At 41.9% G+C, this 13,351-nt stretch overlaps 1 protein-coding gene across 2 annotated transcripts in view; it reads right to left on the minus strand.

Moving 5' to 3' along the window:
* Nucleotides 1-11,501, minus strand: part of LOC100384291 (DExH-box ATP-dependent RNA helicase DExH6) — a 30,371-nt gene extending 18,870 nt beyond the window's left edge. Inside the window, exons 1-12 of one of the 2 annotated variants that reach the window (XM_008657096.3) lie at nt 11,047-11,501; nt 9,999-10,089; nt 9,545-9,854; nt 9,349-9,423; nt 8,534-8,578; nt 7,889-7,979; nt 7,746-7,804; nt 5,904-6,065; nt 4,585-4,637; nt 4,460-4,493; nt 1,128-1,217; nt 57-1,049 (exon numbers count right to left, since the gene is read on the minus strand). In XM_008657096.3, the coding sequence (XP_008655318.1) occupies nt 57-1,049; nt 1,128-1,217; nt 4,460-4,493; nt 4,585-4,637; nt 5,904-6,065; nt 7,746-7,804; nt 7,889-7,979; nt 8,534-8,578; nt 9,349-9,423; nt 9,545-9,854; nt 9,999-10,089; nt 11,047-11,404 (2,361 nt within the window). In that variant the 5' untranslated portion in view covers nt 11,405-11,501. The remainder of the gene's footprint in view (nt 1-56; nt 1,050-1,127; nt 1,218-4,459; nt 4,494-4,584; nt 4,638-5,903; nt 6,066-7,745; nt 7,805-7,888; nt 7,980-8,533; nt 8,579-9,348; nt 9,424-9,544; nt 9,855-9,998; nt 10,090-11,046) is intronic. The other variant, XM_035961960.1, reaches the window with a different exon arrangement.
* Nucleotides 11,502-13,351: the final 1,850 nt, after the last annotated feature.

The raw sequence follows: 13,351 nt of genomic DNA on the forward strand, positions 1-13,351 counted from the left end.
ATGACATTGTTTTCATTGAATATTAGGGACAAACTAAATATAAACAAACAGCTTACCTGCAAACAAAGTTCCTCAATGGGCATTCTTTTTATTTCAGGAATTTGGTAGTCTGGCAAGGATGAAGCTCTAAACCTTGAGTAAAGATGATAGCAAGTTCCTGGCTGACATCGGCCAGCACGCCCTTCGCGTTGTCTTGCACTGGCTTTTGAAACCCAAGAAGCATGAAGTGTGGACACATTATTGTATGGATCATAACTTTTCTCTTTCATTCTCCCACTATCTATGACAAACACAACATCATCAATTGTCACAGCAGTCTCTGCAATATTAGTTGAGAGAATAATTTTACGAACCCCCACTGGTGGACGTTTGAAAACCTTTTTCTGCTCTGAGGACGGGATCATAGAATGAAGAGACAACACAAGAAATCTTGATGAATCCTGAAAGAATGGAGAAGCAAATAATCTTTCACGTGTTTGACTGATATCTTCCCAGCCAGGAAGGAATACCAAGATGGCTCCTTCATTGGAATCCACACAAATTTTTCGAAGCAGCCGTTCAATTAGCAGAGTATCAATGTGCTCTGGATTAATAGATGCCAAGTACTTGTTAAGCAGCTCGTTATCTTCAGTTGATTTTTCTGAACTACACTCCATATGTTTCTTTATTACTTCACAGACCTCTTGTTGATTCTCTTGTTGTGCCCAATCTAATGCGGATTTTCCATCATGATCCTGTGCTGAACAATCCACACCAAAAGATAAAAGCATACAGACGTCCCCAAGCTGACCCTTCATAGCAAAAACCATTAAAGGAGTTATACCAGTCTCTGAATGCTGGTAATTGTAGACTTCTGTGTTCTGCTCTGCAGAAATAAGCTCAAGAAGAGGATCAAATTCATCATTGACCAAAGCCAGATTAATTGAATCATCCATTGAGCTTTTGAAATCGTGAGTTAAAACGCTGCCCTCTGTTTTATGACTGGTAAGATGGTTATCACCTGCAGACTGCAGAATAGAAAGCACATCCTCCAAATAGAAAGTTTTGACCTGAGGGGGGAAAAAGTTATAACTTCCAAAAATAATTTCAGATCGCTTAATGTATTCAATCTGAGAGAGTTTACTAACAGGATAGGTAAAACCAGGGACTTGTATGACCGAACATCCATTGAAATATTGCGAAAAACGCTCAGCATCAATTGTTGCACTCATGAGTACCTGTTAAATACACTAGTGAATGCTCGGAAATATACTCAGATTTAAACATGGTAAGTCATCTGATTAATTGGAAGGAGTTGTGATAGCAATAACCTAGTACATGCATGTGTGCGCGCGCAGGTTCAGCTAGGGACTACGTTCATTGCTATTAGTGCTAACTAGATTTCAGCATATAGTCAAGGAAAATAATGGGAAGAACATAAAAGCCATTGACTGTTCCCTAGGTTTGGCTTTGAACTTTACCTACACAGCTTAGGTGGAAGGCAAACAAGGCCCTCTTCCGGGGGGGGGGGGGGGGGGGGGGGGAGCCATCGGTAACTCTGGAAGAGCTCGGATTCTAACCTTGTGTCAAACCCGCGGGCCAAGGATATATTTATGTTTTTTTGTATTTCACAGTTGTATAAAAAGGCTTAGTGCATATTTACCCTCATGTACCGGTGCATAAATACTGGCATTAGGGTGTCATATCAAATACAAATGTTATTCACATAGTACCAAAACCAGAAATTAGGGTTAGTTTCCAATCTAATCTTTCCTACACACCTACTCGCCGCCAATCTTCTTCATCTTGAAGATTACCACCCGTTTGAATGCGCTCCTCCATCGAGAGCCAGGTCGTGCGGTTCTCGCACTCTTCGGTTGTCCGCCCATTGCTTGCCCGCTCGGCGGCTAAACGCGCTCGCCCGACGGTTGTCCACGCAACCACTGCCTTGTACGCACTCGCCCGGTTGTTGTCCACGCGCCCGCCACCTCCCCCGTTCGGAGGTTGTACGCGTCCGCTCGGTGATTGTACACGTCCGTCTGATGACTGTACGCGCTCCTAACAAAGCAGAGCAGAGGAAGAAACCAACACCGGCGTGCTTAAGGAGCAGCTGCAAACAAGATCATGCGGAAGGAGTAGCTGCTGAGGCGAGCGGACTGGTCTAGTGGGGCAACCGGTGAGCGTTTGGGCGAGCGGGAGAGCCGGTGGACGCGTGGGCAGCCATCAGGCGAGCTCGTGCAAGGCATTGGACGTGTGGACAGCCGTTGAGTGAGCCCGTTTAGCCGCCGAGCGGGCAACGAAGAGTGGGAGAACGTCAGTCGACGGGTAGACTGTCGAAGAGCGTGATAAAAACTGCGCGACCTAGCCCCCGACGGGAGGAACGCGCGCTCTCGTTGTGCAGACGAGCAACAATATTCAAGATGAAGAAGATTGGCGGCAAGTAGGTGAGTATGAAATTAGATTAGAAACTAACCCTAGGGCCACTTGGTCTGTGGCCTGGGCATGATCCATATGTTTCTAGTTAAATTTGTTGTTTTTATACCAAAGTATATTGAAAGAATATTATATCCAATGGACCGGCCCGGAGCGTGATTAGGTCCTAGATCTGCCCCTGTTGGGTACCATGTTATGAATAGCACTTGTATTCAATATGAGGCCCTAAGGCCAGTATATATATACCCATACATGAGGGTAAATATGCACTAAGACCTTTATACAATGGGGAAATACAAAAAACATAAATATACATAATATACATCTTTTTTTATTGAACACGCAGGAGAGCTGCTCATCATTTTATTAAGAAGAGGAAAAGACCAAATAAAGGTCCAAGGTCAGAACAAAAAATACACACCTTACGGTGGCCAAAAAAGAATTGAAAAACACTAGCTAACTCCCTAATTCAACTGAGGCTAAGGCCAAAGGGCTCGCAGCCCCACAGCGCCAGCCAGACAGCAACGGTGAGCATCATCCTTGATGTTTCGGATGATCCTATCGAAGCTTGGAGAAGCCCCTTCAAACACACTAATTATGGTGCTTCCAAAGCCACCACGCCACCAACACCACAAGGGAATTGACCCCTTTTCGTAACGAAGAAGGCACACTGGCCCCCAGATTCCTCCACCAGTCTTGGAAGATTGAAGCAGCCGGACCAGGTGTGCAGTGCTGCAGGTGAACCAAAGAAAATATTCTGAACCAGAGTTCTCTTGCAAACACACATGAGACCACGAGATGCTGCACTGTCTCATCCTCTTGATCGCAAAGAGGACAGCAATCAGGATGATCCAAGCCCCTCTTCGCCAAATGCTCTACCGTCCAACATCTATTCTGTGCTGCTAGCCAAAGGAAGAATCTGCACCTTGGCGGAGCCTAACTTCTCCAAATACGATCAGCCAGCTCAAAACTAGCAGCACCCACCAGGAACCGCTTATAAGCAGACTTTGAGGAATAGGATCCAGAGGAAGGAGTCCAGATATGCCCGTCCCGAGAATTTGGGCCAACTGTATCTCCTGAAGCATATCCCAAAGCCTGAAAAATTCAGAGAAAGCCAGGGAAGAGATATCCCCTCTAATGTCCAGAACCCAGGCATTCTCAGTCAGAGCCTCTTCCACTATCCGTGACTTTTTAGTTCTCCTGCTCACCGAGGCGATTAAATTAGGGGCCAGGTCTGCAATTCTCCTCACATAGACCCAACAATCATTCCAGAATTGTGTTTCTGCACCATTTCCCACAACACTCTGAACTGAAACAGCAAAGAGAGCAGCAGCCATGGGGTGAACATGAAAGCCTGCCCAAGAACAATCCTGCTGTGTTTTCATCCTCCAAAGCCATCTCAGGCTGAGAGACTGTCATGTACGGGCAAACGTATAGGCGCCGTTGTGACATCAGGCGCGCGGCAGAGCGGGCTGCTCGCGAGACACAGGAAGGTGCCACCGTTAGTGGCCAGATTTAGAAATAAAAGATTAGTTTCCTTTCCATGCCTTAAATCTAGGAGTGATTAGTTGAGATTAGTTTCCTTTCCATGCCTTAAATCTAGGAGTGATTAGTTGGGGCATTGGCCTATATATTGTAACCAAACTTGGAGGAAAGGAATCAAGCAATCAGTTATCATAAACCTGCCCTCTCTCTCTCTACTCTCAAGCCGACGGTGGGGATTTCCCTCACGGTTAAGACCTGGAGCGTGACTACGGACTGCATAGTCACAGTCCGGCGTTGTTAGGTGCTGAGGCGCTTAACAGAGACCAACCCAAGATTTCAAGGTTAGGGATGCCCAAACCACCAAGGCCCAGCGGTCTGCACACCTTTTGCCAATTCACTATGCAATGCCCCTCCCTTCACATCCTTTTAGCCCAAGTCTAACAACAATCTATCAAACTAGAAACCCCAAGTCTAACAAATCTTAAGCGGCCTGATGGTTGCATTTACAAGTTTGAAGCAGGCTAAAAACAAGAACTGAACTACAAAGGAAGATTCTACTCACCATACGAAGATGAGGATACAAAGGCAACAAGTCTCTGCATAAAATTGTTTCGTGAAAGCTATTAGTATGTTCCTATGTGCATTTTAGTAACTAGCTAGTGTACAAAACAAGTTTTGGTGTGATACCTTAGAATAGTCAGCATGAAATCAGAAAACCTATCCCTTTCATGGATTTCATCCTGAACAGTAACAAAATATAATTAGCTCATGTCAATTATATTATAGAATAATACACAGCCTACATTACAAAAGTGGAATAATTGCATATCCTGTGCAAAATCGGCTGAATAAAATTAATAAATCAAATATGGAAACTATAACATATTAACATATTTTGCACATAATTTCCCAGGGGCGCGTGCAAATAAACAATCCACACACCAAACTATGCCTTGGTGCTGTTTCATTACCACTCACTCCAATTCCAACAGTAGTTTGGTTTAGCCTTTTCAACTTTTCTAAATCATCCTAGAACTTCTATACATAGTTTACCCTTTTCTTCTTTGCTTGCCCCTGCTTCGTAAGTGCTACTACTAAAAGATGAGTGGGTCTTCTTTTCCACAAAGAATAAATGGAGGGCACTAAGGTGAGGAGGGAGTATTATTAATACTATTTCATGTTTCCTACCTCTACTTGGGACAACAAATTTTGTTTTGATTTGAAGGGAAAACAGTAGGGGAGGCACCTATTGTGGTAGTGCTATTTTTACAAAAGGCTCTATTGTTATTTTGCCCCTGAATTCTGCACAGAATATCAGGTTCTACCCCCAAAGGTCAAGAAGATTCACAAGGATGAAATAGTACAAAGTAATATTTCAGAAAAGGCTATCATGGCCAAAATTCGTCACATTGCAAGCTCAGTTGAGAAGCATAAACTTTAAATCCCATCATAAAATGACTTGAGGGTAACTTAAGAAGAAATTGCCCCCGAATTAACAAAATGGCCACACATTCATAATCATATGTTTGAAGAAAATCCGATCAGAAGTCAAAAGCATTGATGTTAGAAAAAAATCCCTTATGGGACCATGAAGATGGACACGCCTATCAAATTACTTGATACTTGTTGGTAAATGTTCTAAGAAATACATTTGATTCCAAAACAGCCACTCCATCTCTACAAAACTTATTGTCCATACAGGACATTAACAGTCTTGAATGGATAGCTCACCATTGCTTTTCCAATTATATACACTTGAAAGTATCTAAGCAACAATCATACGCAAACGCAAGTAATGTTATTATCATTTTGATGTAAAAATAAATATACTTCTGTCTATATCAGTACAGCTTAGAAGTTGATAACACACTTTGCAAAACGATATGTAGTTAGAAGGGAGTACAAACTACTGAAAATTGAATTGTTTTTTTTCTCGAAAACATACTGAAAATTGAATTGTTACATGATAACATGTACACAGTGAAATATTAGCTATATAGCATTACCACAATGATGTGCGTTATTCCCAAAACTGCATCATCTAATGAGCGCTTCTGGTTTCGTGCTTTTGAAGCGTTAGTTCCTCTTCCTATCAATAATCTCAAAAGAACACCATTTGTGCAGAACAAGACTGATGAATTCTTCCCGCCTTTTGACTCCAAACGTATCTACATTGAGAACAAAGAATAGTGTTGTTAGATTATAGAAGGATTAATTATTCAGGCCTGCATGCCTTGTTCTCTACAGATATATGTATTATAATTGTAGATAGAGTTGTGACCGAACAGGACTAGATATAGAATCCTGATCAGTTGCCACTATTGTAACTGAGTTGGACTCCAGCTTGTTGGCAGTTTCTGCCCGTGTAAACATGCATCATGCGGCCTCCTCTGGAGTATATACGCTTAACCAATCTGGTGGTTTCTCTCTTGGTGTTAGAGCCACCTCCTAAACCCTAGATGCTAGGACTATCCAGAAATCCTAATCCTAGCCGTCAAAAAAATTAATCTGCCATCGCGAGTTCTTCAACTCTGGTGGTTCATAACTTCTGTTGAGACAATCAATTGCAGAGAACTCAACGAGGGCAATTATGCTCTATGGAGAGCGCAAGTCCTGCCCATCCTCTGGGGCGCCCAGGTGCAAGGTTATCTTGACAGCTCGTGTGCTGCTCCTAATGAGAAGATTGAAGTTTCAATCGGTAACAAGACAAGATGGAGATCAACCCTTGTGTCTTCGAGGGGAATCGTCCTAATGTTCAGGCTGTGCTGCTTTCAGTGTCAGGAGAAGGTCGTCTATGGTGTTTGGCTGGAGCATCTAGGCTGCAGGAGCTCATCCCTAGGCCTGCTATAGTGCTATGCCCTCACCCATCTAGTTGTGGTCGTGTTGGTAGTTAGTTTGTTTATCTTTTTTGTAATCAGACTTATATAATGCCTATTGCAGTATTGCTTATATGTACATATGTCCAGAAATATATAGGACAATTAGGGGTCGACCAGAGGTCGACCAGGACCGATTAGGCGTCCTAATCGTCGCCCTAATCGGGATTAGGTGTCTGGTCGGTCCTCTGCAACAACCAGCTGGTCGTCCGGCCTGAAAACAAACATATTGAAATTGATTTTCACTTTGTGCGTGAAAGAATAACTAGAAAGCTACTAGATGAAAGATTAATATCCACACTTCCACAGATGATCAGATTGAACATGGGTTCACCAAGGCACTTACTAATAAGAAGATAGAGTGGTTTAGAAACTATCTTAACTTGTATAAGTTATGATTGAGGGGACGCTGTTAGAATATTTAATACTTAATTATCCAGGCCTGCATGCCTTGTTTTGTACATATAAAGATATTTTCTAATTATAGATAGAGTTGTAACCAAACAGGACTAGATATAAAATCCTGATTGGTTACCACTATTGTAACTGAGTTGAACTCCAATTTGTTTGCATTTTCTACCCATATAAACATACACCATGTGGCCTCCTCTAGAGTACATACGCTTAACCGATCTAGTGGTTTTCTCTCAAGCATATGACAAGAAAAAATGGCATATAGTGCCACGTTGATGAGCACAATAGATGCATAAAGCATACATTCAAGAAAGGTAAAGTACATGTAAAAAAGGGAAATCTCAAACAACGTGACAAACTAAAAATGTCTACATAAAAAGATACACTTCCTTTATTTAAAAAAACATGGTCCTGCAACGCAGGAAGCACTTCTATCTAGAAATGGTCAATTGGTCATTCCTCTTTTGAGTTTTGACACTTCACAGCAACCTTAAAGTTGCCTTAAATAGAGACCTACCAAGAAACATATCATAGAAAAATATAATAATTTGTTAATACCTTATATCCAACTGTGTCACCAACAGCCTCACCTCTTTCAGCAGAGATTCGCTCAGCAACTGGATAGCACATAAACCATAGCATCACTTACAACCAACAAGATAAATACTGAAAAGCAATCTGCCACAATGTGTCGCACAAACCTGAAATAGCTGATATCCGACGTGGTTGAGTGCATATGATCTTACATGATTCACCCTTGCCCCACATATGATCCAAGATGTATTGAGGCACCTATAAAAGAAAAACATGGTTAGTTAACCAAATAAACAAAAATATCATTCCCACCCACACCCACACCAAATCATCATCAAAGCAATTCAGTTCACATACAAGTCTATAAACACCAGAAGAAATCCATCAAACTTTTTTGGAATCAGTCTGAGTGAATGCTGATGATGATGATATTATCGGTGTAAATAACAAACATCAAGTGTGATATCAAGCACAGAAAGCTAAGGAAATCAAGAAACACAAAACTGCAGCCTCTGACAAGATACATGGACAGAAAGGACCTAGAGACTTTCTTGTATAACATCTCATGCATGCAGAGATAGCAAAAGGAACTTTCTGGTTTTTATACATAAGATACATCGTTTGACTGGTATAGCTCAAGCACACAAAGCGCATATTGTTGATATGTCAACAAGTATGGCAATAGCTTATATACGTAAAAAATATATTAAAAACAGAATAAAGGACGAACAGATAGATAGTAAACACTATAACAAAAAAACTGAATTTAATGCAAGAATATGAGATAGATCTATTGCTGAAAGGATCGGCACCTGGGTGGTTTTACCGCAGCCTGTTTGTCCAGAAATAAGAACCACCTAGTAAGAAATACCGGAGATATAAATAATGCATTAAGGAAGAAACAACAAAGATCAGGAAAGTGGTAAACACTTTGCTGAATACATGCCATGAGGGGGGCAGGCGGACGCGGGGGGGCTCGGGGGTTCCAGCCACCCCTACTGGCTTGTCCTCAATTAGAACTGAGAGGAAGATTAGGGAGGAGGAAGAAGCAGCCAGCATCCACCCTAGAGCTTGAGTCTAGGTGACTAGGTCCACCTCTGAATGTAACAACTTCACTTTTAATGCAGAGAATCCAGATGCACATTTGGTGGTCCCAGCAGGTGCCAGGTGGCTGCTGAGGGGGCCCTATGGTGCTGGAGCATAGGACCACATGAGCTTACTAGCTCAGTAGTTAAACCTCCAATCAGAATTCTTAAGGCGGTAAGGCGAGGCGTTGGACCACCGCCTGGACGCCTAGGCGAGCAAGGCGCCTAGATTTATTCGGGCGTCTGGACGCCTTGACGACGCCTTAAAAACACTGCCTCCAATACTGAGCACAGTTTGGTTATTTCTCTCGTTTATATGTGGTATGCATGTTCCAAAATTCACAGTGGAAACCCAGTTTTTCCTTTCTGTTTTTTGGTTGGGGCCTTGGGGATTGGGGATTGTTGTATTATGCTATGCTTCTTTAATGAAAAAAAAAACAGTTTCCCTGCACATCTGAGAGGAAAAAATAGCACCAGTGCACCATGTGAGTTGAAGATGTGGTCTAGCAAATGTGAGAAACCTTTGGAGCTAAAAACTATACCTGGTGATTTTCCAAAGTTGAAGTGATGACATCCTTGAAAGATGAAATAGGAAGTTTTGTTCTATCTTCCATGACCTGTTCAAAAGTAAACCTTTAAGCTTTAGCTATAAATAAGATTGTCTCATAAATAAAACTAATAAGTAGCAGCAACTAAGCAAAGAGAGGAAGATACTATTGTCAAGCCAGAATGTGAGACCTTTCTCAACTGTTCGGATCCATTTATTTTTGAGGCAAGCATCTCAACTTTCTTCGTTATATCAAGTTTACTCATTGCGGGCCTGCAAAACGCATTATCTGTTCTCCATTTGATGTTTGCAGCCTTATCACTAGAACTCTGGTCAACATCCCCACTTAAATCAGCATCACCAGGAGGATAATGCATAAATAAATCCTGCAAAACATGCCTAGCCTCTTCAGAAAACCCAAGGTAGCTAGGGCCTTGTTCCAATTCAGGCCCCCGCTTCTGTTTTCTTTTATAAACAGAAAGGCGTCGACGTTCCCCGTTCCTGAAGTTAAATAGAACTCAGAATAGACATTTAACAAGTAACTTTTGTAAAGATAACATTAGGATGGCGCAAGCATAACCATAGATTCCTTACAACTCTTCGATGAAACAATTTTGCTCAATGAATCCTAGTTATCTTACTCACCCAGAACTTTTGGATATCATGCCCATTTTCCTACACATCTCATGGATTGCAGCTCGCTCTTGTTTGGATATATCAGGTTCAAATGTGTACACTGCAAGGTAAAATAGTCTAAGTATCAGTTTATTCAGCTCACAGCACCAAAGGAAGAGAGCAATAATCTCAATGCATTACTACATAATATAGATGGGTGAGGCTTAAACTGAAGTAGGGCCAGCCAATATACGAGAAAAAAAAATGCCATCAAAATAAGAAGATCTACTGCTACACTGACCCTTATGCGCGTAACTAGAATTCTACCATCAATAAATTATATCAAACAATTAATTGGGTCTGTGCTTGTGCTCAATGTGCTGGTACTCCCACTAATATACAGCCATGAAAACATGCAAAGACTTTTGCAAGGCAATTTTACTATATTATCTAGGAGGCGTACAGCTATCTCACAACAATCATGTCTAAAATTGCAAGATGCAACCCAATGGAAAACAGTTATAAGTTTGTGGAAAGACGATTGCATTCTATAACCTAAGATTGGCCAATTCCAAAATATATCACTGGAAAGCTACATTACAAACACTGAATGCACCACTTAGCACATGTCAAACCTAAGAAAACGTTCAAACTTTGTGTGACAATATTAGCATCAGAGAGCCGATGTGCAAATTATATGTAACTGCAAGTGTGAACAGACATGTTGATAAAAGCACAATGTGGATGAGAAACAGCAGCACTATTGTGATCAGTACACAACAGAAACATCAAAGCAAACCACAAAGCAGGTTGTAATGCAAATGCACTCAGGACTAAGGACGACAGGATCACAGGACAAAAAATACACTGTTCTAATGGAGTTGGAAAAAAAGAACAGAAAAGCACAAGGACCAAATGGGGCAAGAATTGGAAGGGATACGCTCAAACTCTAGCCCCAGGCGCAAAGTCCACTGAGCGGCGCATCAACACTACTGCTACACTCGTTCGAACGCACCAAATTTGCCGCTCCGAAGTTCAAAAACAGGAGCCAAAATAAAGGGAGGCGAATGGTGCGAACCCTCGGCGTTGGAGGCGCGGAAGTCCTCGAGCGCCTTTGAGACGCGCACCAGCGTCGCCTCCTTCATGCCGGCGCTCCCCCCGGCCGCTGCGCCCTTCCCCTTCCGCCCCTTCCGCCCCATCAGTTCCTCGTGCTCGTTGTCGTCGTCTAGAAGCACGCTCGGCGGTCGGGAAGCCCCTTCGATGCGGCGAGCTCGGTTTGGCTGTACCGGCGGGCGGCGGTGTCGCGCCTGTGCGGCGGTCGCTCTCTTGATGGTGCGCTGTTCCGGTGCGCCGAATGAAAACCTAGAGCTAGTCGAGACGGCGAGCGGGTAGCGCAGCGGGTTTGGACGAACGGGCACACCAGACAGGTGGACCATGGTGGTCGATGGGGGCTGGCTGAGGACTGAGGTCCTGGAACTGGAACCACGCGGAAGCGGCCCACGCCCAAGCTCGCGAGTTCCAGGCTTAACTTTGTGCCGTTGTGCGGCCCAAGAGCAGCACAGATCGTGAAAGGGGGTGTCCAGGGGTGTTTGGCATATCTCGAAGGAGCTGTGCTCCAAAATTTTAGAGTATAAAACAGTCTTATCTAAAATATATATTGTTTTGTTTGTAGTAAACTCATAACCAGTGATAATGACAGATAAATATCTTCAACTCCATATCTAAAGTACTTTTTAAGGATTTCAGGCACACCAAAAAATTGTACTACAACTATTAAAATTCTATGGATTTTGCAACTTTAGAGTTAGACCATGTTGGCTACTTATAAATAATATATATTTGCAACTCATAGGTTTTATGGCTACTTTGACATTCTTGCCCTTTGTTCATTTCTGATTCAAACAATTTATGTAAAAATAATTTCGCCGTGCATATAAATAAAATGACCGATGAATATGCTAAAAAAATATAACATGTCCATTGTCTACAACCAAATATTTCATATTACGACATAATATTAATTTGTATCTAGTTTCACGCTAAGGCAACAAAAGTAGACAGAGTATCACGAACGCATTCATGGTAATAAACTTTATTCCAATGTTGATCCATCAGAGGCATGTTGCGAGCCTGAGACACTGCATATTTGTTGTACCTTTCTAAGATAGTAGGAACAAAGTTTGGATCTTGATCAAAATTAGCGAATTATTCGTCTTCACATGCATGCTTGCGTATGAAATTGTGAAGAACCATGGTAGCAACAACTATCTTGTTTTGTGTCTGCATAGAAAACCATGGCATCTTATAGAAGATCTACCATTTCATCTCTAATACCACAAACAAGCGCTCTATGAGATTTCGAATATATGAGTGAACTCACTTGAACTTCTCTTTTGAAGTATTTGGTTCCATACATGGGTGCCACTCTAGTGAGTGATACCTTTCATCCTTGTACAAAGATAGGTAACCAGGTCGGTTAAGATAACCTGCATCCACAACATAGTACTTCCCTACATACATATTACAAATAATAATGATAATAGTAAATGCATGCATGGTAGTAGAAAGAATAATAGCATCCATGATATTAGAAAAAATGTGCTTGGAGGAGGATGTGTGAATATATATGCATCCGCTTCTAATGCATGGTACAATATACGTGTCGTGCATTGCACTTGGTTGACCCGCAAACACATAAACCGATTGCATATTGAGTTACCATTATTGTCTTACTGATATATCTCACTTGCTCTTTAGGAGAAAGAGTGACACGAATATGAGTTCCACCAGGAACACTTATGTGGTCCTTAAAGTGTGGATAAACTCTTTCATCGTTCTGAATCCTTTTGTGCAATGTGCGAAAATTAGGATCTATTGGACTCAAGTAATCCTCAGGCATTACAATCGTACATTCTAGAAATTCGTGAAATTTTATACTAATGGTTTCACCCCGAGTGCTTAAACTTGTTCTAGCATTTTATATTGGACTCATAACCACCACATACAAATAGAAAGGTTGCAAGCATTTCATAAGTGTTCATGTGTTTGGATGGTTTCACTTTGTAACTCTCTGCCAACACATCATCAAGATCAATTAAAATATCCTTGTCCATATGCAACATCGTGTGACATTCACCTAGAGTGTTCATTGTATCTGTAAGCCACCCCATTCCACTAAGTCGTGAAGTCCTTGGTGGGGCCTTATCCATGTACATGTCAACATAAGTTTCAGCATGTCTGCCACACTTTAGAACAAGATCGAAAAAATCACCATCATCACTAGATTCATCACTCACCCATACATATACACAAAATTGTTATAAGCTTAACAACAAGGTAATATATAAATGACTCACCCATACTTCGAGTGGTTAGACTCTAAT

Source organism: Zea mays, chromosome 8 (genome assembly GCF_902167145.1).
Source record: "Zea mays cultivar B73 chromosome 8, Zm-B73-REFERENCE-NAM-5.0, whole genome shotgun sequence".
NCBI lineage: Eukaryota > Viridiplantae > Streptophyta > Magnoliopsida > Poales > Poaceae > Zea > Zea mays.